This window comes from Henckelia pumila, chromosome 3 (genome assembly GCF_033568475.1).
Source record: "Henckelia pumila isolate YLH828 chromosome 3, ASM3356847v2, whole genome shotgun sequence".
Lineage (NCBI taxonomy): Eukaryota > Viridiplantae > Streptophyta > Magnoliopsida > Lamiales > Gesneriaceae > Henckelia > Henckelia pumila.
This window is the reverse complement of record NC_133122.1, coordinates 36,702,001-36,726,614: the sequence shown is the minus strand read 5'-3', so window position 1 is coordinate 36,726,614 and position 24,614 is coordinate 36,702,001. Positions and strand designations below refer to the sequence as shown.

The 24,614-nt window shown below is 39.0% G+C and overlaps 3 protein-coding genes across 3 annotated transcripts; 2 read left to right on the top strand and 1 right to left on the bottom strand.

Moving 5' to 3' along the window:
• Positions 1 to 7,668: 7,668 nt before the first annotated feature.
• Positions 7,669 to 13,177, top strand: LOC140886111 (protein ZINC INDUCED FACILITATOR-LIKE 1-like). The gene is made up of 17 exons (XM_073292616.1): positions 7,669 to 8,253; positions 8,882 to 8,922; positions 9,222 to 9,282; positions 9,362 to 9,464; positions 9,567 to 9,669; positions 9,747 to 9,800; positions 9,896 to 9,958; positions 10,393 to 10,442; positions 10,547 to 10,622; positions 10,731 to 10,946; positions 11,141 to 11,228; positions 11,426 to 11,511; positions 11,596 to 11,703; positions 12,014 to 12,058; positions 12,168 to 12,256; positions 12,486 to 12,529; positions 12,868 to 13,177. The coding sequence occupies exons 1-17, from the start codon at positions 8,094 to 8,096 to the stop codon at positions 12,999 to 13,001; spliced, it is 1,521 nt and encodes a 506-aa protein (XP_073148717.1). The 5' UTR covers positions 7,669 to 8,093; the 3' UTR covers positions 13,002 to 13,177.
• Positions 13,178 to 13,501: 324 nt separating this feature from the next.
• On the bottom strand, positions 13,502 to 15,041 carry LOC140890726 (uncharacterized). The gene is made up of 2 exons (XM_073298739.1): positions 14,326 to 15,041; positions 13,502 to 13,771 (listed from the first exon to the last, which is right to left on the bottom strand). The coding sequence occupies exons 1-2, from the start codon at positions 14,989 to 14,991 to the stop codon at positions 13,604 to 13,606; spliced, it is 834 nt and encodes a 277-aa protein (XP_073154840.1). The 5' UTR covers positions 14,992 to 15,041; the 3' UTR covers positions 13,502 to 13,603.
• An 8,154-nt stretch (positions 15,042 to 23,195) lies between these two features.
• Positions 23,196 to 24,614, top strand: LOC140888473 (uncharacterized). The gene has a single exon (XM_073296163.1). The coding sequence runs from the start codon at positions 23,196 to 23,198 to the stop codon at positions 24,612 to 24,614; it is 1,419 nt and encodes a 472-aa protein (XP_073152264.1).

Below are 24,614 nucleotides of genomic sequence, written 5' to 3'. Positions count from 1 at the left end.
CAGAGTTTAGGCGTATCTTCTACGCCAAGTACTTCACTGAGGATGTGCGCAGTCGCATGATCCGGGAGTTTATGAGTCTCCGTCAGGGGGACAAGACAGTGGTCGAGTATGTGAGACAGTTCGAGAGGGGCTGTCGCTTTGTGCCTCTGATTTCAGATAGTCCACCAGAGAAGTTGAGGCAGTTTGTGGAGGGTTTGAGGGCGGATATCAAGCATGATGTTCGCATGGCAGACGTCCTTACTTATGAGTCTGCAGTCAGTAGAGCCTTGCGTTCCGAGGAGGGTCGGAGAGAGATCCATAGGGAGCAGCAGGGTAAGAGGCAATTTCAGGCTGGGTATCAGCGACCACCTTCGCAGCCTCCTGCGAAGAAGCAGTTTACAGGGCCGGTTAAGGGCCCGAATCCACAGCAGAGGCCACAGCAGCAGAGGCCGCAGCAGCAGAGGGGCGGGGCCCCTAATGCCATAGGTTATCCTACTTGCCCGAAGTGTCAGAAGATGCATTCGGGACCTTGTCTTTTGGGAGCAGGAGTTTGCTACCACTGTAGGGAGCCAGGGCATCAGATAGCTAACTGCCCGAGGAAGAAGAACACCGCTGGTAGAGTGTTTGTGATGCAGGCCGAGGAGGTAGACCCAGACACCTCCTTGATCTCCTGTATATCTTACCCCTAGCATTTTAATAATTCTCCTTTGGTTAAAAATTTAGTCTTTAATTTGGAATTATTGTTATTTGGGTTATTTAACTGCATGTTAGAATATGAAGCATGTTTTACTTGTGATTAGAATTAAGAATTAGTAGTGACTCGTTGGGGAAAATTTAGTAGTGGTATGAAACTGTTGGGAATTTTTTGCGTGCAGGGAGAATTCTAGTTGGAGGCAACTCCACGTTTGCGTTGCTAGATTCAGGGGCTACGCATTCGTTTATCTCCCTGGAGTTTATCAGACGGGTAGGCATCACGCCTGAGAGTATTGACAGTGGGTATGATGTTACTATGCCGTCAGGGAAGATTATTTCTACCTCGAAGGTTATTCGAGGACTGGAGTTGGAGCTGCAGGGACACTCCATTCGAGCAGATGTGGTGGTTTTGCCTTTGAGTGGATTCGATTTGATTTTGGGCGTGGACTGGTTGACAGTCAATGGAGCTTCGATTGATTTTCGTCGGAGATCAGTGTCAGTGAGACCTACAGTAGGCGACACGTTCACTTTTCATGCATCTCAGAGCAGTGATATGCCTCAGGTGATATCTCATATTCAGGCGAGGAAGTTGTTGAGACGGGGTTTTCAGGGGTTTCTAGCGAGTATCGTCACGACTTCAGAGCCATCTAGCAGACCATTATCGGAGATAGAGGTGGTTCGTGACTTTCCGGATGTCTTTCCGGAGGATGTTGTAGGAATTCCACCAGTGAGAGATGTGGAGTTCAGCATCGACTTAGTGCCAGACACCGTGCCTATCTCTAAGGCACCGTACAGACTTGCTCCTACCGAGATGAAAGAGTTGAAGGAGCAGATTCAGGAGTTGTTAGAGAGAGGCTTTGTTCGTCCTAGCTTTTCTCAGTGGGGAGCTCCTGTGTTATTTGTGAAGAAGAAGGATGGCAGTATGAGACTGTGCATCGATTACCGAGAGCTCAACAGGGTCACAGTGAAGAACAAGTATCCATTGCCGAGGATAGAGGATTTATTTGACCAGTTGCAGGGAGCTTCGGTGTTCTCCAAGATCGACCTGCGATCTGGTTATCATCAGTTGCGTGTTAGAGATGCAGATATGTCCAAGACTGCTTTCAGGACACGATATGGGCATTACGAGTTCTTAGTGATGCCATTCGGGATGACCAATGCTCCAGCGGTTTTTATGGATCTCATGAACTGAGTCTTTCAGCCGTATTTAGATCAGTTCATCATAGTCTTTATTGATGATATCTTGATCTATTCTAGGAGCATCGAAGAGCATAGACAGCATCTTCAGACAGCCTTGCAGACTTTGAGGGAGCATCGGTTGTATCCAAGTTCAGCAAGTGAGAGTTTTGGCTTGAGCAGGTGGCATTTCTTGGCCACATTATTTCGAGAGATGGGATTGCAGTTGATCAGTCTAAGGTTGAGGCAGTGCAGAATTGGGGTATTCCGAAGAATGCTTCAGAGATTCGCAGTTTCTTGGGTTTGGCAGGATATTATAGGAAGTTCATCAAGGGTTTTTCCTCTATTGCAGTACCCTTGACTTCCTTGACCAAGAAGAATGCGAAGTTTATCTGGAGTTCAGACTGTCAGAGGAGCTTCGATCAGCTGAAGGAAGCACTCACTACTGCACCAGTGTTAGCGATGACAGTACCACACGAGGAGTTAGTGGTGTACACCAATGCGTCTAAACTGGGTTTAGGCGCAGTGCTTATGCAGTGTGGTAAGGTTATTGCGTATGCGTCGAGGCAGCTGAAGATTCATGAGCAGAACTACCGACGCATGACTTGGAGTTGGCCGCAATGGTCTTCGCTTTGAAAATCTGGAGGCACTATCTGTATGGCGAGAAGTGCAAGATTTTCACAGACCACAAAAGTCTCAAGTACTTCTTCGCACAAAAGGAGTTGAACATGAGACAGCGCAGATGGTTGGAGTTGGTGAAGGACTATGACTGTGACATTAGCTACCATCCGGGTAAAGCTAATGTAGTGGCCGATGCTTTGAGTCGGAAGTCGTCAGTGGTATCATGTTTGACCGTACAGTTACCACTACAGAGCGAGATTCAGAGATTTGGCTTGGAGTGTTATCCGAGTGGTCCGTGCACCGAGCTTGTCAGTGTTGACGGTGCAGCCAGTTCTGCGAGATCGGATTAGGGAGGGACAGTCTACTGATGAGGAGTTGCAGCGATGGAGACAGAGAGATGAGGCTAGAGGTAACCTCTTGTATACAGTGGAGGATGATATCGTTCAGTACCGTGGTAGGATGTGGGTACCGAACGTCGATCAGTTGAGAGCTGAGATTTTAACAGAGGCTCACACATCTCCGTACTCCATTCACCCCGGAAGTACGAAGATGTACAAAGATTTGCAGCTATTGTATTGGTGGCCCGGGATGAAGAGTGACATCGGGAGAGTGGTGTCAGAGTGCTTGACTTGTCAGCAAGTCAAGGCAGAGCATCAGCGTCCAGCAGGACTTCTTAGACCTCTTCCTATTCCGGAATGGAAATGGGAGAATATTACGATGAACTTTGTGGTTGGCTTACCGAGGAGTGCCAGAGGTTGCACAGCGATTTGGGTGATTGTGGATAGACTCACCAAGTCAGCTCATTTCTTGCCGGTGAGGACTACTTATTCTTTGACACAGTATACAGAGCTTTACATCAGAGAGATTGTTAGACTGCATGGCATACCATTGTCTATTGTGTCAGACAGAGATCCGAGATTCACATCTGCGTTTTGAAAGAGTCTGCACACAACATTGGGGACTAGGCTTTTGTTCAGCACAACATTTCATCCCCAGACAGATGGTCAGTCTGAGAGGGTGATCCAGGTTCTCGAGGATCTTCTGAGAGCTTGTGTCATTGATTTTCGGGGCTCTTGGAAGACTAGACTGCCATTAGTGGAGTTTACCTATAACAACAGTTTTCAGTCGTCTATAGGTATGGTTTCTTATGCAGCATTGTATGGGAGGAGATGCAGATCTCCTGTGCATTGGGATGAGGTTGGTGAGCGGATTTTACTGGGTCCTGAGATTGTGCAGCAGACAGCTGACATTGTGACTCAGATTCGAGATCGGATGAGGACTGCTCAGAGTCGTCAGAAGAGTTATGCAGATGCCAGACGACGAGATTTGGAGTTCGCTGTAGGTGATCACGTATTCCTGAAGGTGTCACCGATGAAGGGAGTAGTGCGTTTTGGCCGGAGAGGCAAGCTTAATCCGAGGTATATAGGGCCATTCGAGATCTTGGAGAGAGTTGGCACGTTGGCCTACCGTTTAGCTCTACCACCGGGGCTAGCGGCAGTGCACAACGTTTTCCATGTATCCATGCTTCGGAGATATTTCTCCAACCCGTCGCATGTGTTGGATTTCGAGCCCTTACAGTTGCCACCAGATCTAGTGTATGAGGAAGAGGCCAGTGCGGATCTTGGCAAGGGAGCGGAGGCTTAGGACGCGGGTCATACCGATGATCAGAGTCCAGTGGCTGAATCACTCGGATGAGGAAGCTACTTGGGAGACCGAGGCAGATATGAGAACTCGCTACCCGGAGTTGTTCGGGTAAGTACTTTAATTTCGAAGACGAAATTCAATTTAAGGGGGGGAGAATTGTAACACCCGGTATTTTAAATACGTAAATCCGCATGCATAATTAGGATATTTAATTATTTAAATTTTAGATTTATGGGTTAAATAATTATGTGAATTATTTGTGCATGATTTAATTTATTTTTTTAAGCATTTAACCCATAATTAGTGATTTTTATGATTTTTAGCATTTTAATTATTTTATCGCATAGACGGGACCGTGGACGGACGAGATGACAACTTTCTAGCCAATTAATTTCATGAGCCTTTTTAGAGCCCAAAAATATTATTTTGAGTTTTATTATCTCAAAATTTTTAGTATTTAATTTTATATAATTTTAGGAGTCCATTTTTATTCAAAATAAGCCAAAATATTGACTTCTTAGTATTTTTAAAATTCCCTAAATTTATAATTTTGGGATTTTGTATATGATTAACTTAAATTATCAGATTTTAATTTTTATTTAGAGTTTTAAAATTTTAGGTTTTATATTTAAAACTTTTAATTATCCTAAAACCTATTTTAATTAAAAATAAAACTCTAACCTAATTCCCCCCCCCCCCCCCAAACCCCACGTTAATCTTCCTCTTAGCCGCCTCCCTCTCCTCCATATTCATCTTCTTCCTCGATCAACAAGCCTTCAAGAAGACACCATAGCCACGATTTTGAAGCTTCCAAGTCGGTTGTCATCGCCCCGTCGTCCCGGAATCGTCTCACGCTCTTCCTTCTCTTAGTTTTCGGTGCAAGGCATGTTCCTTTCCATTTTAATGTGCCATATTAGTGATTATATGTGTGTGTGCGTGAGCAGTAGCATTTTTCTCAGATTTTTCGGAAAAATTCGATGAGTTTTGTTGGATTGAAGCATGTGAATTTGTGTTCATTCATCTCACGTTCTTCCTTGCATGGACGGTCCTAGGCTGCTGGCTCGTGTTCATTAGGTGTGATAGGATTCGTAGGGTCAATCCAAGGCAGGTCTAAGTCTTAGTTGAGAGCCGGCCGATCGGGAGAAACCGTGGTTGCACAGTAGGTCGGAAGTTTACGGGATTTTCGAAGCGTCGCTCGCTAGGACTGTGTAGGGATCGAGATGGGTCAAGGTATGGCTCGTTGGAACCGCCCGGGCGTGGGTCACGTCTGGGCGACGGAGCTCCGGCCGGTGGGTGGCCGGAGCTGGCCGGCAGCAGGCCGCAAAGCCTGCTGCTCACGGCTGAGGAGGAGCTGGGTAGATGGGGGTTGTCGGGTTGGGTGGTCTTGGTGGAATTGGGTCGGGTAGTGGTCTGGGCCGAGTCGGAGTGGCTCGGGTCGGATCAGTAGGTTAGTGGGTCGGGTTAGGTTGGTCAGGGTCCGGGTTTTACGGGCCGGGCTCGAGTCTTTTATTTTTAAAATATTTTATGAATTAATGGGTTTTTGGGCCAATTAATTTGAAATAAAATTATTTGGACTCCCAAATAATTTTATTTGGGCTTTTAAAATTTTAATTAAGTTAGTCCATTAATTTTATGGGCTTTTGAGCCCATAAAAGTTATTGGGCCAGTCTTTGGGCTTTTGGGCCCATTGGGCCAGTTTAAGTTGTTTTTGGGCCTAGAATGTTTTATGGGCTTTAAATTATTTTAATTGGGCTTAGAACAATTTTATTGGGCTTAAGTATATTATTGGGCCAGATTTAAGTAATTGGGCTTGAGTGTTAGGGCCAGCAGTCCAGTACAATCCATGAGAAATTGCATGTGTCCTGATTATATATTTAATTATTTTTATGCATTTAAGTTATTTTAATATTTATATGTTAGTAAGAAATTAAATTAAATATATATGAAGGACACACATTTTATTTAAGTACATGCATTCATGAAATAGTTTTATGCATAATTAAATGTTTAAGGTTGAGCAATAATAAAATATTTTATGTTGGAAGTTGAAGTAGTGTGACAATTTAAGGGGGATTCGTCCCCATATGTGAACTATTGAAGGGCAGTTTACTGCCAATTTAAGAGGTGATTCGTCACCGCCACGTACGTTGGTTTCCACGCTGATCAGTATTTAATGTATGATTTAAGGTTACACAACGGATACAACCATGCGATGTTAGAAATTTAACTGCTCAACAATATTTATGTATTATGTTATTTAAGTTAATTTAAGTTATGTTTATGCCATGATATTTTTAAGCACGCTCATTCATGTATATGTTATGTATTAATATTTAATTGTTTTAAATTATTTTTAAACCCTTGTTATGTTAGCATGTTGGGCCTCTAGGCTCACTACACTGGTATGGTGCAGGTGAGTTCGTAGAGGAGGATGTAGCTCCTACCGACGGCGAGGACATATGAGCGGACATGCAGTGACCCCGTGACCGTGATAGATGTCTGAGTCACATTGCATGTTTTAATTATGTCAGCATGTTACACTTTTTAATTATTTTTCAGTGGTTGTGGTTTTGAATATTTTCAGTGCATGCAAATTTTACACCATTTTTTTATGCAGTATTTTTAATTAAATGTTTGACTCAGATATTTATTTTATTTAAAGAATGCAATTTTTATTTAAGTTATTTATTTATTTATTTTAAATCTTTTTTATTCTGTGCATATATGTATGGGCATATATGTGCATATTTTATTTAGTAAGTATATATATATATATATAAAAAAAAAATTTTCGCATATTTATTTATTTATTAATTATAGAGTTAGGATCGTTTCAAAGTATATATTCGAAAAAAGTCATACTTTTGATATAAAAATATTTTTTCATGAGTCAAGTCTCTTGAAGATCTGTTTCACATAATTGAACAACGAAACTTTAAGTTTTTGTGTTTTAAATAATACCTACATTAGTTGGATTTTAAATCATTTACAATTAGTTTATTTAGTTATTGTTGGACCCGGATAAGGGGTTATTATAATTGATTTTGAAATGAGATTTTATCCAAAACATGAGATATTGATGTCACATATATCAAAAATAGCCTAGATACATTATTTACAATTATTAACAAACATACTTAAATTAAACGATAATAAATTTGAAACTCACCGGAATCAATATAACAAATCGAAAGTCGATGTCGTGTAGTTCGTCTGTCACCAAAATTTTAAATATAACACAACATCTCGACTTCGAGCCAACTTGAAAAATAAGTAGCGCAACACATTCAGAATCTTAAACAACTAAGCATTTGAAGCTAAAAACAAAATCCCATCAAAATTTCTTGGATTTGGATGACATAACATCGTAATCCAGAGCCCACCCGACGAAATTAATCAATTTTTTTTCCTAAAAATTTCATTTTCAGAGAGTTAAACTTGCAAGCACTTGAAAATAGTAAAACAAATTTGGAATGTTGCTTCAATCCAACGAACACTAGCTGCCAAACTACGCGATGCTTCTTGGATATTGCCTCGCCACTCCCGCCGGGTCAGAATTCTCCTGTTCTCTCCCATGTTTCTTATTTTTAATCAATTATATTGATTAATACCATTTTCTATCACATATTTCGAGAGTCATTATCGAGAATCAAGATTCTTACGTTTCGAAGGATTTATTTATCATTTATTTATTATTTGATTGCGTCTGAGTTTCCACAATCTGGTAAGTTGGATTATACATATACAGGTATTGCTTTGAGATAGATCTAACGGTAAACATTTATCGATAAATGTGAGATTCATTATATTTTAGTGGACTTCGTGTCTATTGATAAATAAGAAGGTAATTGAAACGTGGCCCGTTACGGCGTTAAAGGTGGGCTTCCAATCCCTACGCGAATTTTATACGTTCGCTTTCTCTAGAGTGGCCATCTTTTGAAAGGTAGGTGAGGTCTGAGCTGAGAGAGCAGTACGTAGTAATGGAGGAGCATGCTACTCATGAGCCGCTGCTCCAAACGCAAAAAGATTTCATATTTTACGAGGATTGCCCGGGTTGTAAGATTGAAAAGCTCAAGAAATCAGACAGTCGGATCCCGTACAAGAACCTGACATTTGTTTGGATCGTCACCCTTTGTGCAGGTTTCTGGGATTTTTTTGTTGTTGTGTTAGTATGTACTTTTGATGGATGTTCTAGAATTGTTTACGGGCCATAGAGGAAGAATCCCTTTTGAATCGTCTGGTTGTCTTTCTTTATCACTGAGGTTTTCTTTAATCTGATGTTTGAAGTTGCACTCGGATAAACTAAAGAAATGTTGAGAATTTGAACAATTTTAGTTTATTTTAACGATTGTTTTCCCTTCACGTATGAGTTTTCTACCTTGTAGCATAGCAAGTCATCGCCAGTTCCCTGTCTGATTGACAAAAAAAAAAAACAAAAACAAAAAAAAAAAACAAAAATTGAATCTTGAGCTCGAGCTTGAACCGCTTCGAGTCGGTTTATGCTGGAATTAAATTTGAATGTTTCTAATTTCGTGCTTGAGCCTCAACCTACAAATATTTTACGGTCTGTAAATTTTCCGTGCAATGAGCTAAAGTATAGACAACTACACGTTCTAGATCGTTTGATTTATGCTTGTTTGGTGAACCTGGACCGAGCCGGTTTAATTGTCTTGTTAACAAATTTTACCACCATTCATTCTTGACATCTAATTTTCTGGAGTTGAGTTTAAGCTTTCTAATCTAGATATTTACTCTGGTGTCATTGCAGCTCTGCCAATATCATCTCTCTTTCCGTTCCTTTATTTTATGGTACGTGCTCCGAACTTCCTGTATTTTCCTGTTGCAATTGTGTTTTCAGGATCTTTTCGTCGACAAAAACATATTGCATTTGACTTCATGGACTATTTTTGCTGGCTTAAATGACCATTTGAATCTTTTTCCTACATCACTCCCTTCTCTACAACAAACTCTTGGCCATATTTCTCACATCTTTTCCTGGTTATTTTAAAGCTGACTAATTTTTTGGTCTGCTGCTTATAGACTACTTTAGATTATCGACCTCCTCCAAGAGGTTCAATTTTGAGCGTTTCTCCTTTAACTTGGTGCAGATCAGGGACTTCCATATTGCCAAAAGGGAGGAAGATATAAGTTATTATGCTGGATATGTTGGTTAGTTTCTTGGTTTTAGGTGCTATATAACATCCGTTGTGACAGCTTTCAATTGGAATTTATCTAATGTGTCTTGAAGGATCTTCGTTCATGTTGGGTAGAGCCTTGACTTCTCTTCTCTGGGGACTGGTTGCTGATAAATATGGTCGAAAACCGATAATGCTTTTTGGTACTTTCATAGTGTGGGTGCCAATGACCTTTTTCTTCTTGTTCTCTTTTGCTGTGGTTTTCTATGATTTCATCTCTTGACGTCATTGTTGCCTTTTCAATTCGGTAAAATTCAGGGTTATTCTCAATACGCTTTTTGGTCTGAGTGTAAACTTTTGGATGGCACTTAGCACAAGGTTCATTCTCGGAAGTTTGTGTGGAATACTTGGTCCTATGAGAGTATGCCCATAAATGACTTGTCATATAATTCATATAGCAATTAAGTTTACTTATTTCAATCCATGCAACTGATCCAGGCATACGCTTCTGAAATTTGTCGCGAAGAACACGAAGCTTTGGGGATGTCAGTTGTAAGGAATTAAATTATTTTCCTTCCCATTCTTCAACAGCAAGCCTAGTCAACTTCACTACGATAATTTGGCTCCCTGTATATGGTTCATTATAGATTAGCACATCTTGGGGCATTGGCTTGGTCATCGGTCCAGCTGTCGGAGGATTTCTCGCTCAGGTACCGTCTTTCCTCTGATTCTCGAGGAGCAATGTGAGTTATTTTCTCTCATCAGAATTTCATGTTCCCAAGGCTGTGTTTGGTTCTATGCGTTTGCTGATTTGAGTCAAATCCAAATCCCAAGCCAATTGTATCTGATAAAATACTTGTTAATTTTTTATTGACAAGGTTACTTATATTATCTAAAACCATCTAATTAGCTTAAAGTCCTATCTTTATACCAAGATAGATAATAATTTTGGGATAATATCCAATATTAGTTCTAACATATCTTACACCACCACAGCTGACATAATAATTTCCTAAGTTAGCCTGAATCCGTCTAAGTTGGTAGCTTAAAACTTTTATACACAATATTTCATGTAACAGTCTTTGGCTCAACAGAGAGTGAAAAACAGCGTACGAATTACTTGTTTCACTTGTTTTAACTTCAGCCTGCAGAGAAGTATCCCCACATCTTTTCCAAGGAATCTATTTTTGGGAGGTAAGTCAAAATATGTTGCGTGACGACATATTTGTTTCTTTCTATATTACTGAGTGTGTAGATGCAAACTCATTAACCATTTTATCAATGAACACTAATTGCAGGTTTCCATATTTTCTACCTTGTCTTACAATATCAGTATTTGCATTGGTTGCATCAGTAGTTTCTTGCTGGCTTCCCGTATGTTTCTTTCTCTTATTCTATCCATCTACCTGGGTTTTCATCTTCGTGAAGACGTTAATATACTGAGGAATTTTGTTATCTGGCAAAAATATTGGATAATCGTAGGAAACTCTGCACAGTCATAAACGAAACATAGAACAAGATGCTGGAAAAGCTGCTTTGGAGGGAAATTCATACAAGCTAGTTAAGGCACATAAAATCAAAGGTTCTGAAGACGGTCTCCCGTTGAAGAAAAGAAGCAGCATTCTTAAAAACTGGCCATTATTATCTGCTATTATGGTGTACTGTATTTTTCAACTTCACGATATGGCCTACACTGAGGTATCTTTATCTTTATATTTCTTTCTACCTTCTGAACAAGGGTTTTAGCCACAATCTAATGCATATTTTTCGCTGTCATGGTTTCTAAACTTTGTATCCTTTCGTCGATATTCCTTTTTGCAGTCTGATAACATTAAGTTGAAAAAACATATTGCTCTCTATAGCTTTTATTTCAATAGCTTTGTTCTTTTCAGATATTTTCATTGTGGGCTGTCAGCCCAAGGAAGTTGGGAGGATTGAGTTTTACAACCTCAGATGTTGGTGCTGTTCTTGCCATAACAGGTATACCGTATATCGGTACTCCTCACTCCTCAATGGTAGTTTTTAGAACAGGGTTGAAGTACTTACCCCGGTTTGCAATTTATTTATTATTAGTGATGGCGAATAAATCATTTTTTCCTCCGCTTATGATGACGTCTGCACGTTTACCATAACTTATGGTGGTTGATATTTTCATTTACCTTTGCTTGATCATTCAGGATTTGGCATGCTTATCTTTCAGCTCTCTTTATATACTAGGGTGGAGAAGATATTGGGCTCCGTCATGGTTTCTCGAATTGGAGCTGTAAGCCTCTCGTAAAATCGAACACCTCATCATCTCTTCCTTTTGTTATATTGGTTTTCACCCTTGTAATCATCCTCTCTGCAGGTTATAACAATACCATTGCTATCGAGTTACCCTTTTATAGCGGGATTATCTGGTCTGGTTCTGTTGCTTGTGCTTAACTGTGCTTCCATGTTGAAGAATATTCTCTCTGTGAGTTCACATTGTGCATTGACACGTTCATTTGTTTCAGTCAAGATACCCGCCTTTCTCTTGTGAAATTGCAACCAATGAACTACATGAGAGCTTTGCGACGATTGCATTATTGATATGAACTTCGTTTATACCTCTTGAGCTAGCTTTTGGGTTTGAGTTAGGTCCAAGTCTCATTTCTTAACAGTTTACAGAAGAGACAACAGTTATCCAAATATCATATAACCATTTGTAAACAACCAAAATGTGCTAGAGTATGATTTCCTGCTACGGTTATGTAATGTTTGTTTCTGATTATAACTGTAAACAGATATCCATCACAACAGGTCTGCTAGTGATGCAAAATCGAGCTGTGGTACCATCTCGCTTTCTCTTATACCTTTCTTTTTCCATTTTGGGACACTTGAGCATATCGATTCGATGAAATTCCGGTACTTAAAAAATTTATTTGACATTAATTTCAGCCTCAAGAACAAAGAGGAGCTGCAAATGGCATATCTATGTCTGCCATGTCTCTTTTTAAAGCAGTTGGCCCTGCAGCTGGGGGTTCCTTGTGAGTTGCTCTCTTCTTTCTAAACTCCGATTTCGTTATCTATCTATCAAACAAAATCCCATTAGAAAGGCCATACCAAGAGAAAATACCCATATAATTGCATAGTGTCATCGTTAGAATGCATTAAAATAACTTAGATTCGTAGATCATGCAAATGTTGAAATACAGAGCAAGTTTTTGTTCACTTTTAACATTTTTTTCACACTAGTAATTGTGTCAATATCTACAGACTCTCATGGGCTCAAGGCCGTCAAAATTCAAACTTTTTGCCAGGTATGAAGCCTTAAATCCTTATTATTGGAATAAAGAGCTATCTGTTTAGCCATTAGTTTCAGTGGGTGTTCATGGTACAACAAAAATAATTTTAACTATACAATAGTCCAAGTACCACATTTTGATCTTCAATATCGTCCTTTCCGATAACAGAACCAACTGGCAACTAATGAGAATAAAAATACGTGATTCTATTTCAATGGTATGATCGAATAATAGTCATTTTATCAAAATTTATAGCCAGCAGGAAACTCAAATATTTTTAACTGTACGTCCCAATTGTCATGTTTGGATTGTTCGTCTCCGATTTTGACCGTCTCTGCTGTGTTGTAATGCAGGCGTTCATATGGTCTTCTTTATACTGAACGTAGTTGAGTTTATCGCCCTCGTTATGACCTTCAAACCTTTCCTAGTCATCCCCGAAGACAAGGTTTCAGACATAGAATCCGACCTCGATACGCAAGGAAGCTGATGATAAGGCGGTTTTGCTTTAATTATTATACTGTAAATAGACGGATTTGAAGTTGTGGATGATTGCATCCGAGTTCGATTCTACGATTCTTGTTGGGATTCATTTTCAATCGAATACATTCAATTCATGATCGTTAATGATGAACGATAATGTAATAAGTGAGATCCTATTTATTTTTTTTTTAATTATAAAAAAACCGTTCCATTACCATATTGTTTGAGAAAGCTTTTAGAAAGCATTTTTAAATTTTTTTTTTAACAAAATTTTAAAATTTTATGAAATTGAGTTGAGAAAAAACTGAGATTTGCTTCCTAAAAGCTATTTCAAACCCCATCTAAATCGTTTGCAGAGTTCGAGTCGATTGAAACAGAGATTGAAACAGAGTTCGAGTCGATCTTGATTCGTTTGCAGAACCCTAGTTGTGCGTAGGGAGAACACAGCAAATACAGGAATTTGACAGACAAATTCAATTTATAACAACGTGAATTGTTCAAAAATTTAGGAAAGTAAAAGGCGATTGTATTTAAAGAAGTCTGTTCACAAGCAAAAGTGAATCCAACTAACCAAGAACAAAACTAGGAAATATGTAACTCGAACAATCCTCACAGTACAGCATGGGCTTCGTTGTCGTCTACAACATGGATGATTTTGGATGTGGGCTTAGCCAATAGATCAGTGTACTCTTGGAAGGGCGACTTCACGAAACGGGTTTCCCTCCAGAAGTCAGGAGTTAGGAAGCCATATGTCTTCAACAAACAATCGAAAGTCGCCTGCAAAGAGCGATTCTCGATCAATAACCACAACATGAATTGCTAGTAACTCTGGCTGGATCGCAGGTTTTACGCTTTTGAACACAAATTACCTGGTCTATACATGTATATATGCTTATGAAATGATACCAACACTGAGACTATCAAAGAAAACACAGATATGCTTTAAATACATCTATATGGTAGTTCCAATTCAATAAGAAAGACTAGGAGCTGCTAAAATGTATACTACATTTTTTTTCAACTCTTTTTAATTACAAGAAAGACTAGGAGCTGCTAAAATGAGATTGTTTGTAGGATGTTTTTAGGCACACTAGTAATACTAGAAGTCAACAGATTCTGTATTGCTTGTATCCATTTCACCTATATCCTAAGCTAAATGAAATAAATGACAACATAATCAATTATCATAAGCAAACAACACAAGTTCAAGACCAAGAAACTTATATAGACCAGCAAAGATCATATCGAATGCAGCAAAAATGACACAAACTTGAATGTATTATACAAGAAAACAAAGATATCACGGAGATAATCAGCTGTAAAATCCGTACCTTAACAAAGTTCCCAAGGGTCTTGGTCGATCCACGGGAAGAAGTGAAGACATCCTCAATACCAGCAAACTGGAGCACTTTCTTGGGGACACGCGCCGCCACAATACCAGCCCCACGCGGCGCAGGGACCATCCGCACCGTAACGGACCCACACTTCCCGGTCACCTTACATGGAACGGTGTGCGGCTTCCCAATCTTGTTCCCCCAATAGCCTCTCCTCACCGGGATTACAGACAGCTTGGCCAATATAATAGCGCCACGTATCGCCGTCGCCACCTCCTTGGAGCACTTCACACCCAATCCCACGTGCCCGTTCCCATCTCCCACCACCACAAACGCCTTGAACCTGGTCCTCTGCCCGGCCCGAGTCTGCTTCTGGACCGGCATGATTTTCATCACCTCATCTTTCAGCGAGGGCCCGACGAGAGTGTCGATGATCTGATACTCTTTGATTGGGAGGGAGTGGAGGTAGATTTGTTCCAAAGATTTGATCTTCCCGTCTTTCACTAATCGTCCAAGTTTAGTCACTGGGACCCATTTCTCCTCCTCTGTTTCGCGGCGGGGCCGGCGGCCTCCACGACCGCGGCCTCCCCTGTCACCTCCGCGGCCCCGTCCGCCGAATCCACGGCCGAAACCGCCACGATCTCCTCCGCCTCTCTCTGCCATGATGCACTTACTGGAGATTGTACGAGTGGGAACTAGGAGAAGCCCTAGTAAATGGAAAGATGGACTTTATACCAGGACATTTAATGGGCTTCGGTCTCAGAATGTATACCAAATCAACATTATAATTTGCACATAATGTTGGGCCTTTGATTGGGCCTTCTATGTCAAATATAAACTGGCACGTGTGCACTCGTTGCATATTACTATTAGTATTATTGTTAAAAAAAATAAAAATAATTCAAAATATTTTGATTTTTAGTAATTTTATTATATATATATTTTTTTACATAAATTTAATTTTTCATGCAAAAATTAATAATTAAAGGAATTAAAAAATAATATGAAATCACAACACAGAGAAATCAAACAAAGACAACACAATTTTCCTTGATCCATCGCATAAACGAAGCGAAGACCTTTGTATATTGGAAAACACCTCGACCCAAATGCCTACAAGAGTTTCAAAAACATAATCTGCAAATTAAACAAGAGTTTCAAAGATAAAGTTTGAATGTACAAATTACAATTAAATAACTCAATTGATTTGATCTTATTCTTCTTCAATTTTGAGCTAATTAACCATTTGAATGCGATTCACTTTCAACAGATTCGCTTGCTTCTCTGCCACCATTTGTTCCACGAAGCTTAGCAATGAAATAATTGTAAAAAACTTTGATTAGTATGCACGCAACAACAGAAACAATAGCGAGCCGAGAGTTTGACTCTCTATCTTTAAGACAAATTTGCCCGCCTAGGTGCTCACGAGTTTGATCAAACTGTCTCCCAAGATAGAACGTTATCTATCAACTTCGATTAGTAGCACTACAAAACCGAAGTACTTTGAACACTGCAAAGTGTTTAAGAAATCAAAGTCTGAAGAAGAAGTATGCAAAGAAGAGAATAAGAGATCGGTGAATTCGTGAAATGAATGCAAGTGGGTGATCTATTTATAGATGTTGAAAGGATGTCCTGGACAGTTGCATCCCTTGACTGCATACTCGACCGAATGATGCAATGGTTCAGTCTGTAGAGATGCACATGTTCAGCCGAAAAGACACACTGGTTCAGGCCGAGGGGTCGCATACTTTCATCTAAAAAATATGCAAATGGGCGCGCGCGCGTGTGGCCATTTATTCGAACCTAGCATAGTCTAGGTCCGCTCGCCTTAACAAACATGGGTACCTCTTGGGGCCCCAACTCATTTGCTCAACTTGAGCAATATATTGAGACATTCATTCTCATATTTTACCAATATGGGACAATGAGCATCAATGTTTCATTCACCACCATTCAATTTGTCCAAAAAATTTTCCAACAATCTCCCACATGAATGTGAATTTATGCTAATATGTATGCTTATGCTAAAAGAGAGTTTATTGCGAAAAATTATTGCATGGGGAGAGGTAGCTTGCGGTTTTGAACCTTTCTTAGTGAAATACTATCGGATTTACTTAGCTGCTTAGTGAACAAGATGTCTTGAACTATTCAGCTGTTGATGTAAACCTAGACAATAGTATTCACACAATAATTCTTCTAACACTTTATATGTTCTCATTGTTTTGTCCGTTTTGGCCCTGGACAACATCTTGGATTCTTAAGTGTTTCGTTGAAGCGGCTCGTCTTCACACTTATATAGGAGATCTCCTATTATATGAGTATCCTGCCATACCATATTTCTAAAAGAAATACAGGAATCATTAAAAGTTTGTTTAAAACTTAACCTCACTACTTGCGCAGGTTGCACTTTTATCTTAGAAATGAGAATAGAATGAAGTTCTAAGTGCATATGAATATTCATAACTTGACTTTCCCATTTGAACCAAGATCTTGGGATCTCCAATCTACAAGGTTGGGTTTTCGCTATGAATATTATTTAATTTTGTAGGTTTTAATCTCATTCCTCTTGATAAGCAGTTTACTTGATCTTTTCTAAACCTTTTGTCAACGGATCCGCTAAGTTATCTTTTGGTTTTACATAATCAACTGCTATAACACCATTTGAGATCAACTGCCTAATGGTATTATGTCTTCGACGTATGTGTCGTGACTTACCATTATACATACTATTTTGTGCCCTTCCTATAGCCGACTGACTATCGCAATGTATCATTATTGCTGGCACTGGTTTCGTTCAATAAGGAATATCTTTTAGGAAATTACGAATCCATTACGCTTCTTCTCCCGCTTTGTCTAAAGCTATGAATTTCGATTCCATAGTTGAACGAGCTATACATGTTTTCTTAGAGGATTTCCACGACACAGTTCCTCCACCGATCGTGAACACATATCCACTTGGATTTGGAGTCTTTGGTGTTTGATATCCAATTTGCCTAACAATATTCTTCAAGTACAGAAGGATATGTTTCATAGTGTAATCCATAGTCAATTGAATATTTTAAGTATTTAAATACTCTTTCTAATGCTTTTCAATGATCATGACTAGGATTACTTGTGAATCTACTTAATTTATTTATCGAGTAAGCAATATCAGGACGAGTACAATTTGTAAGATACATTAAACTTCCAATAATCCTTGCATATTTTTGTTGAGATACGGGTTCACCACGATTTTTAGATAGATGTAAATTTAAATCCACGGGTGATCTTACCGGCGTAACATCATAAGCGTTGAATTTCCTAAGTATTTTCTCAACATAATGAGATTGTGTTAGGATAATTCCTTCAGACGTTTTTTCAATCTTAATTCCTAAGATAACGTATGTTTTTCCCATATCTTTCATGTCAAAATGTTTTGTCAACATTTTTTTAGTATTCATGATGATATCATGACTACTACCCAATATTAGCATGTCGTCCACATATAGACAAAAAATTACATATGAGTTCCATGTGCTTTTTATATAAACACATTTATCACACTCATTAATCTTGAATCCATTTGACATCATTGTTTTGTCAAATTTCTCATGCCATTGTTTAGGAGCTTTTTTAGCCCATACAATGATTTAACAAGTCTGCACACTTTTTTTTTGACATGGAGCAATAAATCCTTTAGGTTGTTCCATATATATTTTTTCTTCTAACTCACCATTCAAAAAAGCTGTCTTTACATCCATTTGATGAATTTTGAGTTTATTTAAAACATCAATAGCTATAAGAAACCGAATAGACGTTATTCTTGTAACATGTAAGCATGTGTCGAAGAAATCCAACCCTTCTTTTGGTTTAAATCCTTTAGCAACTAACCTTGTTTTTTATTTTTCAACTGATCCATCAGCTTTGTACTTCTTTTTTAGGATCCATTTGCATCCTAAAGGTTTGCTTCCTGGTAGGAGATCTACTAATTTCTAGGTATGATTCTGCATGATGGAATTTATTTCGCTGTTTATGGCCTCTTTTCAAAGCGAAGCGTCTGGACTAGATAGCGCTTCGCTTAAGGTCCTTGGATCATTTTCTATAGCATAACTAAGGAAATCAGGACCAAATTTTTAGCTATCTTAGCTCTTTTACTACGCCTTGGTTCTTCTTTTTCATGCGTTTCTTTAATTGTAGATTCACGAGCTCTTTTTACAGAGTTCTTTTCTTTCTCTTCATTACAAGGAAAGATGTTCTCAAAAAGTGCAGCATTCCTTGATTCAATAATCGTATTATCATGTATATCAGGAATCACTGACTTGTGCACTAGAAATCTATATGCACTACTAGTTGTTTGCATAGTCAATAAAGATGCAATCAACTGTCTTAGGTCCAATCTTCACTTGTTTTGGCTTTGGTATTTCTACTTTAGTCAAACACCCCCATTCTTTCAAGTATTTGTATGAAGGTCTGTGATCTTTTTGTAATTCGTAAGGAGATTCATTCTTATTTTTGTGTGGTATTTTGTTAAGAATATGGTTTGCTGAAAGGATTGCTTCCCCCCACAAGTTTTGGGGTAAACCAGAACTTATCAGCATGACATTCATCATCTCCTTAAGAGTACGGTTTTTTCTTTCTGCGATACCATTAGATTGTGGTGAATATGGAGCAGTTGTTTGATGAATAATGCCAGACTCAATGCAAAATTCTTCAAACGGAGCTACATATTCGCCTCCTCTATTACTACGAATATTTTTGATTCGTTTGCCTAATTGATTTTCAATTTCATTTTTATAGGTCTTAAACACTTCAAGAGCTTCATCTTTGCTTCTTAAAAGAAATATATAACAGAATCTTGTGCAATCATGAATGAATGTAATAAAATATTTTTTCTCACCTCTAGTCTGTACAAACTTTAAATCACAAATGTCAGTGTGAATTAGTTCTAGAGGTATTGTAATTCTTTTCACTGTGTGAAAAGGTACTTTAGTTAATTTAGCTTCAACACATACTTCACATTTGTAGTTTTAATCAATCTTAGTCATTGAAATAAGATTTAACTTTCCGAGTCTCCTCAAAGTGTTGAAGTTAACATGTCCTAATCTAGTATGCCATAAATTAGAACATTCAACCAAATAATTCAAAGCATTAACTTTATTACTTTTAAACTTGCGAAGTACATTCATTACATTCATTTTGAACAGTCCCTTTTCTATATATTTTTTTCCTAGGAACTGTCCATTTTTCATGATTACAACTTTGCCGGCTTCAAAAACTATTCTAAATCCAGCCTTAACAAGCCTAGAACCTGATACAAGATTCTTCCTTATGTCCGGAACATGAAGGACATCAATAAGAGTAAGCTCCTTTCCTAAAGTCATCTTTATAACCACTTTGCCTAAGCAAACGATGTTAGAAGTCGCATTGTTACCCATATAGAGTTGTCTTCCAATTATAGGAATATACTTCGGGAATAACTCCTTGTCAGCACAGACATGTTGCGTCGCTCCAGTGTCGATAAACCATTCTCTAGAATGATCAACCATGTTAGCCTCGGAGACTACTGCTGACAGATCTAACTCAGACAAGTCAATAGGCACTGATTTGTGTTGGACAACATTTGCCTGGTACTGATTGTCCTTCTTTGGTAAGCGACAATCCTTGGCTTTGTGGTTTGTATTTCCACAGTTCCAACAGGTTCCTTTCCATTTCTTGTTCTTCCCTTGCTTCACATCTTTTCCAAACTGCTTTCTTTTCTTCGTAGCGCCCGAATCCACCATCGGCATCTTACCAGCTTTGTTCTCCGCTTTGCGGTTGTCTTCCTTAATTCGCAGCCTGATGATCAAGTCCTTGAGCCTCATTTCTTTGCGTTTATGCTTCAAATAAGTTTTGAATTCCTTCCATAAAGGCGACAGTTTTTCAATCAACGCAGCAACTTGGAAGGACTCACTGATCATCATCCCTTTGGCCATTATATCATGGAGGTTGATTTGAAATTCTTGCACTTGGATGATCACTGTCTTGGTATCAACCATTTTGAACTCGAGAAAATTTCCGACTACAAACTTCTTTGTGCCAGCGTCCTCTGTCTTGTACTTTTTCTCCAAGGATTCCCACAGTTTTTTAGCAGTCTTGGTTGCAGAGTATACGATGTACAGCGTATTATCCAACCCATTCAGTATATAGTTTCGGCAGAGGAAGTCGCTGTGAGACCATGCCTCGAAAGCAGGCTTTTCCTGTGCATTTGCATTTTCTGTCGGTATAACAACATCCTCCTTCAAGTACCTCGCAAGGTGAAGTGTTGTGAGATAAAACAACATTTTCTGCTGCCATGTCTTGAAAGCAGTACCAGAGAACTTATCTGGTTTCTCGGCATGTGCAGAAGAAGCAATAAGGGCCGTGACAGCCGGTGGCGTAACAGGGGGTGGCGTGACACTGGCCGAGGGATCAGTAGCCATGATAAAAGAAAATTTTGTCTTAAACTTGTAAAAAACTTTGATTAGTATGCACGCAGCAAAAGAGACAATAGAGTTTGACTCTTTATCTTTAAAAAAAATTTGGATGCCCCGGACAGTTGCATCCCTTGACTTCGTGTATGTTTCCTGAAGCAAAATAATTAATTTATTTTGTCCAAAAGTTATATATATACATGAGTCAAAGCCAGCCCACGTCCGGTCCGGTCCGTGCCAAGCCGGTCGGACGGCGGCGGCACGCACACGAGGTCATTTATTCTAACCTAGCATAGTCTAGGCCCGCTCCCCTTAACGAACATGTGTATTTACATTGTTCCACCATATTTATATTAAAAAAACGAACAAGGGATATTTTTATCTAGCCAACTCTTAGAGCACTTGTTCCACTATATTTACATTGAAAAAACGAACAAGGGATATATTTATCTTTTCCAAGGCACATACTAAAATTGTAACAATAATACGTCTAACCACTATTTCCAAGAACAAAATGTGACAAAATCTTTAAATTTTTTTAAAATTTCGACTCCTATTTATATTATCATTAGCTAGCTAGCCCTTTGTTCACCCAATCAGAAACCAAGTTCAGGATGCATTCTTACTTTCCCAACCATAAATCGATATACTACATGCAAATCGCAGAGTTCGTTTGTTTGTTTATGAGCGTGAAATTTATGGAAAATCACATGAAGGCATGCATAATACTAATATCAAGTAATTACCAAAATTCCCAGCAAATTATTTATTCCAAAAATGCATCAACAATTTCCAAGATAGATCTCATTGTGTGGACATAATTTGAGCTACCATGTGCCCAACTCTTGTCAGTACATATATATATCTATGGGAAAATATCAAAATTGGTGCAATCAATTGGCATCATTGTGATTAATTTATTAATCTATTTAATCCAAAACGAGACTAAAATTAGAAAAATACAATTTTTTTTTTTGAAATAACTTGAATCCAAGTTAATGATTTTATATGATACATATTTAAAATGCAATTCTCTCAATCCGGTGGGCCGGGGATTATACTCATTTTAGTCCCTATACCTTATAAATTTTTTAGATTATAATAAGTACCTTTTGTTTGTCTCGTACCAAAATTAAAATGATCTTTCATGTTAAGATTTTTTTACCCAATTTAATTCGTGTACTTTTTATTGATCTCTTAGTAACTCATTATTTTAATTGTGTTAGAGGTAATAGTTGGATATATAATATGAATTCCCCATTTAGTGTATTGGTGAACGATTTGACTTCATCTCATTCTGATCTTAATATTTTTCTTCTTTTTTCACATGTTGTTTCATTTTCTTCTTGCACGTTGCAACATTCATTTGGAGTGAAATTAAGTTACTGATATAAGTAAATTGAGGATAAATATCCATAGCCTGCATCTCATGTGGCCAAAATTATGAGTTACTAACATGATGAATAATGACATAGAACAAATCGATCAGTAAAAAATCATAACATGAGGTACCATTACAAGATAAATAAAAGGGGTTAAATGGTGTAAGAAAATGAGTATTAGCCCCAATTTAGGAAGAGACTATGGGTTCAAACATGGACAGAATGTTGACACATGGACGCAACAAATGTCCCCTCCTCCTAGTTGTAATAAAAAAAAATACAAAAATTCATGTGAGACGACTGCGTTTCGGTTCAATATATGATTTAATTTTATAAAACGAATCTTCAATCTAATCCGACCCATAAAAAATTATTACTTCTTGTTGTAAATATGAACCGAAACGATCTTTCTCGCGTAAAAAGCTCACTTACTCTTTACTATTTTATAAAACACGAGTCCATTATAAAAACCAATTTTTGGTGTCATGGTGTAACAAGACGAAATTCTAAAAATACACATGCCACCATTACACTCAATCAACTATTATTAAGGATAAACACGGAAATTTCGATATTTAAATTTTAAAATAAATAGTGGGACTTTAAATGCAAAACCGTCGGACAGTGGATATAATTTAAAATTTTAAAACAGATGATCGGTCTTTAAATGCAAAATCGCCGGATAATGGAGATTTATAAACTTGATTAGGGAATTTAAGTAAAATTCAAATGATTCTCACCTCCTCTTCCCACTATCTCATTATCCTAAGTTATAATTACCATTATCTCTTTACTCATTATCCTAATTTATAAATAAATTCAAATTTATAAAAATATATTTTATGTACATACAAGGGTGTACTAAGTATATATAAGACTTATATAGATAGCCAGAAGCCAGTTTGAGTTCCCTTCAATGAAATCGTCAACTTTACCAAGAAAACTTGAAGCAAAATTCAGTATGTTAACCATTAAGGAAACGCCCCCTCGTTGTTACACTAATTCCTTGGCACTAAATAACTCTACCTTCCAAGATGTATCTTTCACCTCGTACCTAATGAAAACCAAACCTATCGAACAAATTTCACAAAACGAGAGCCGAATGATCTCCATTGATGAAACCGAGCTAAGCATTTTCGATGCACGCAGGTATTTCAGTGGAAGCAACGATCCGAAAGATCAGGTCGAAAAAGTCGAACAACAGAAAGTACTTCAGGATCATACGTGTAACGATTTTGTTACTTATAACGATCAAAGAGTAGTAATACCGCCGCCGTCGCCGGTTTCTTCTGTCGATGGATATGGCGGGAGTTTCCCAGGGGCGAGATCTTCCAGCGCTACAGCATCGGTATCGGAGGCGAGTTGGAATAGTCGAACCGGGTTATTGATGATGGCGAATGCCGCCAAAGGATCTGTTTCTTTGAAGAATATCAGTAGTACTACTTTTCCTTCAAATGATCATCGCAAGATCAAAAGGACTTTTGCTGCCAAGAAATGGCTTTTGGACAGAAAGAGTAACTGTTGTATTGGCAAGAAAGCTGTCCGGGTTAAGGAGGTCGAGTTGGAGTCCGAAAACACCATGCCGGATTCGATCAAAACCGGCAAGAATATTGTCGATGATGATGAAGACAATAATTCGCCTTCTCATTCTCACTTGCAAGAATTAAACAACCTCGAGTCCACTCAAGAAACACTCAAACAGCGTGTATCGGCCAAAGGAAGGCCTTTTATCGACGAATTGCGGCTTTTATCGTTCCCTGTTAATGTAAACTCCAATTCCATCCGGGTTAAGGACAAGAATATGGGTAGAAAATCGAATGCTACCCCTCTTGAAGATTCACCCCGCAAGTCTTTGGAAGTTTTCCGTGCACTTCTTGATCTGTCATCGGTCCTAGGACCGAAAAACGTCGTCCGGGATCGAGCCCTTTTCGATCCAAGAAGTCCGGTCGTGGGTGTAACGAACGTAGACGATGATATGTGGAGCGATGCAAGCTCGGACCTATTCGAGATCGAAAGCTTGTCAGCTCCAACTTCGAGTAATTCCATGTACTGCAGAAGGGATTATTCAGTATTAGAGGAAAATCCAAACGCGAGAAGATTTACGATATCGGCGCATGGTGTTAATGTCACTCGCAAGGTTGAATTCGACATGAAGAGCCTGGACGAGTCGCGTGCGGCCTCCGAGCGCATTTACCTGCCGGCGCCGAGCGAAGTTAGCATCGACTGGAGCGTGGCCACGGCCGACGGCCTGGACAAGGCCAGCGTCACCACCAATATCTCAGCCGCCTCGGCCTCAGAAATCGGCAGGGCCGATATCTTGGGGCCGCGGCCGCAGAAACAGGAGGAGGTGGGTGGCGGCCACGGCGGGTGGCGGAAGGGAAATGGGCTGCTTCTGATGGGCTGCCGTGAATATAAGGCGGTGAGCGTGGGGCCGCAGCCGGTGTTTAAACGTGTGGCGCTAGGCCAGCGGATTTAG

Coding starts and splice junctions, on each gene's coding strand:
- LOC140888473 (XM_073296163.1), top strand. CDS start 23,196: ATGAAAACCAAACCTATCGAACAAATTTCACAAAACGAGAGCCGAATG.
- LOC140886111 (XM_073292616.1), top strand. CDS start 8,094: ATGGAGGAGCATGCTACTCATGAGCCGCTGCTCCAAACGCAAAAAGAT. Junction 8,923..9,221: donor TTCCGTTCCTTTATTTTATG/GTACGTGCTCCG, acceptor AACTTGGTGCAG/ATCAGGGACTTCCATATTGC. Junction 11,704..12,013: donor TGTTGAAGAATATTCTCTCT/GTGAGTTCACAT, acceptor AACTGTAAACAG/ATATCCATCACAACAGGTCT.
- LOC140890726 (XM_073298739.1), bottom strand. CDS start 14,991: ATGGCAGAGAGAGGCGGAGGAGATCGTGGCGGTTTCGGCCGTGGATTC. Junction 13,772..14,325: donor CCCTTGGGAACTTTGTTAAG/GTACGGATTTTA, acceptor CGCTCTTTGCAG/GCGACTTTCGATTGTTTGTT.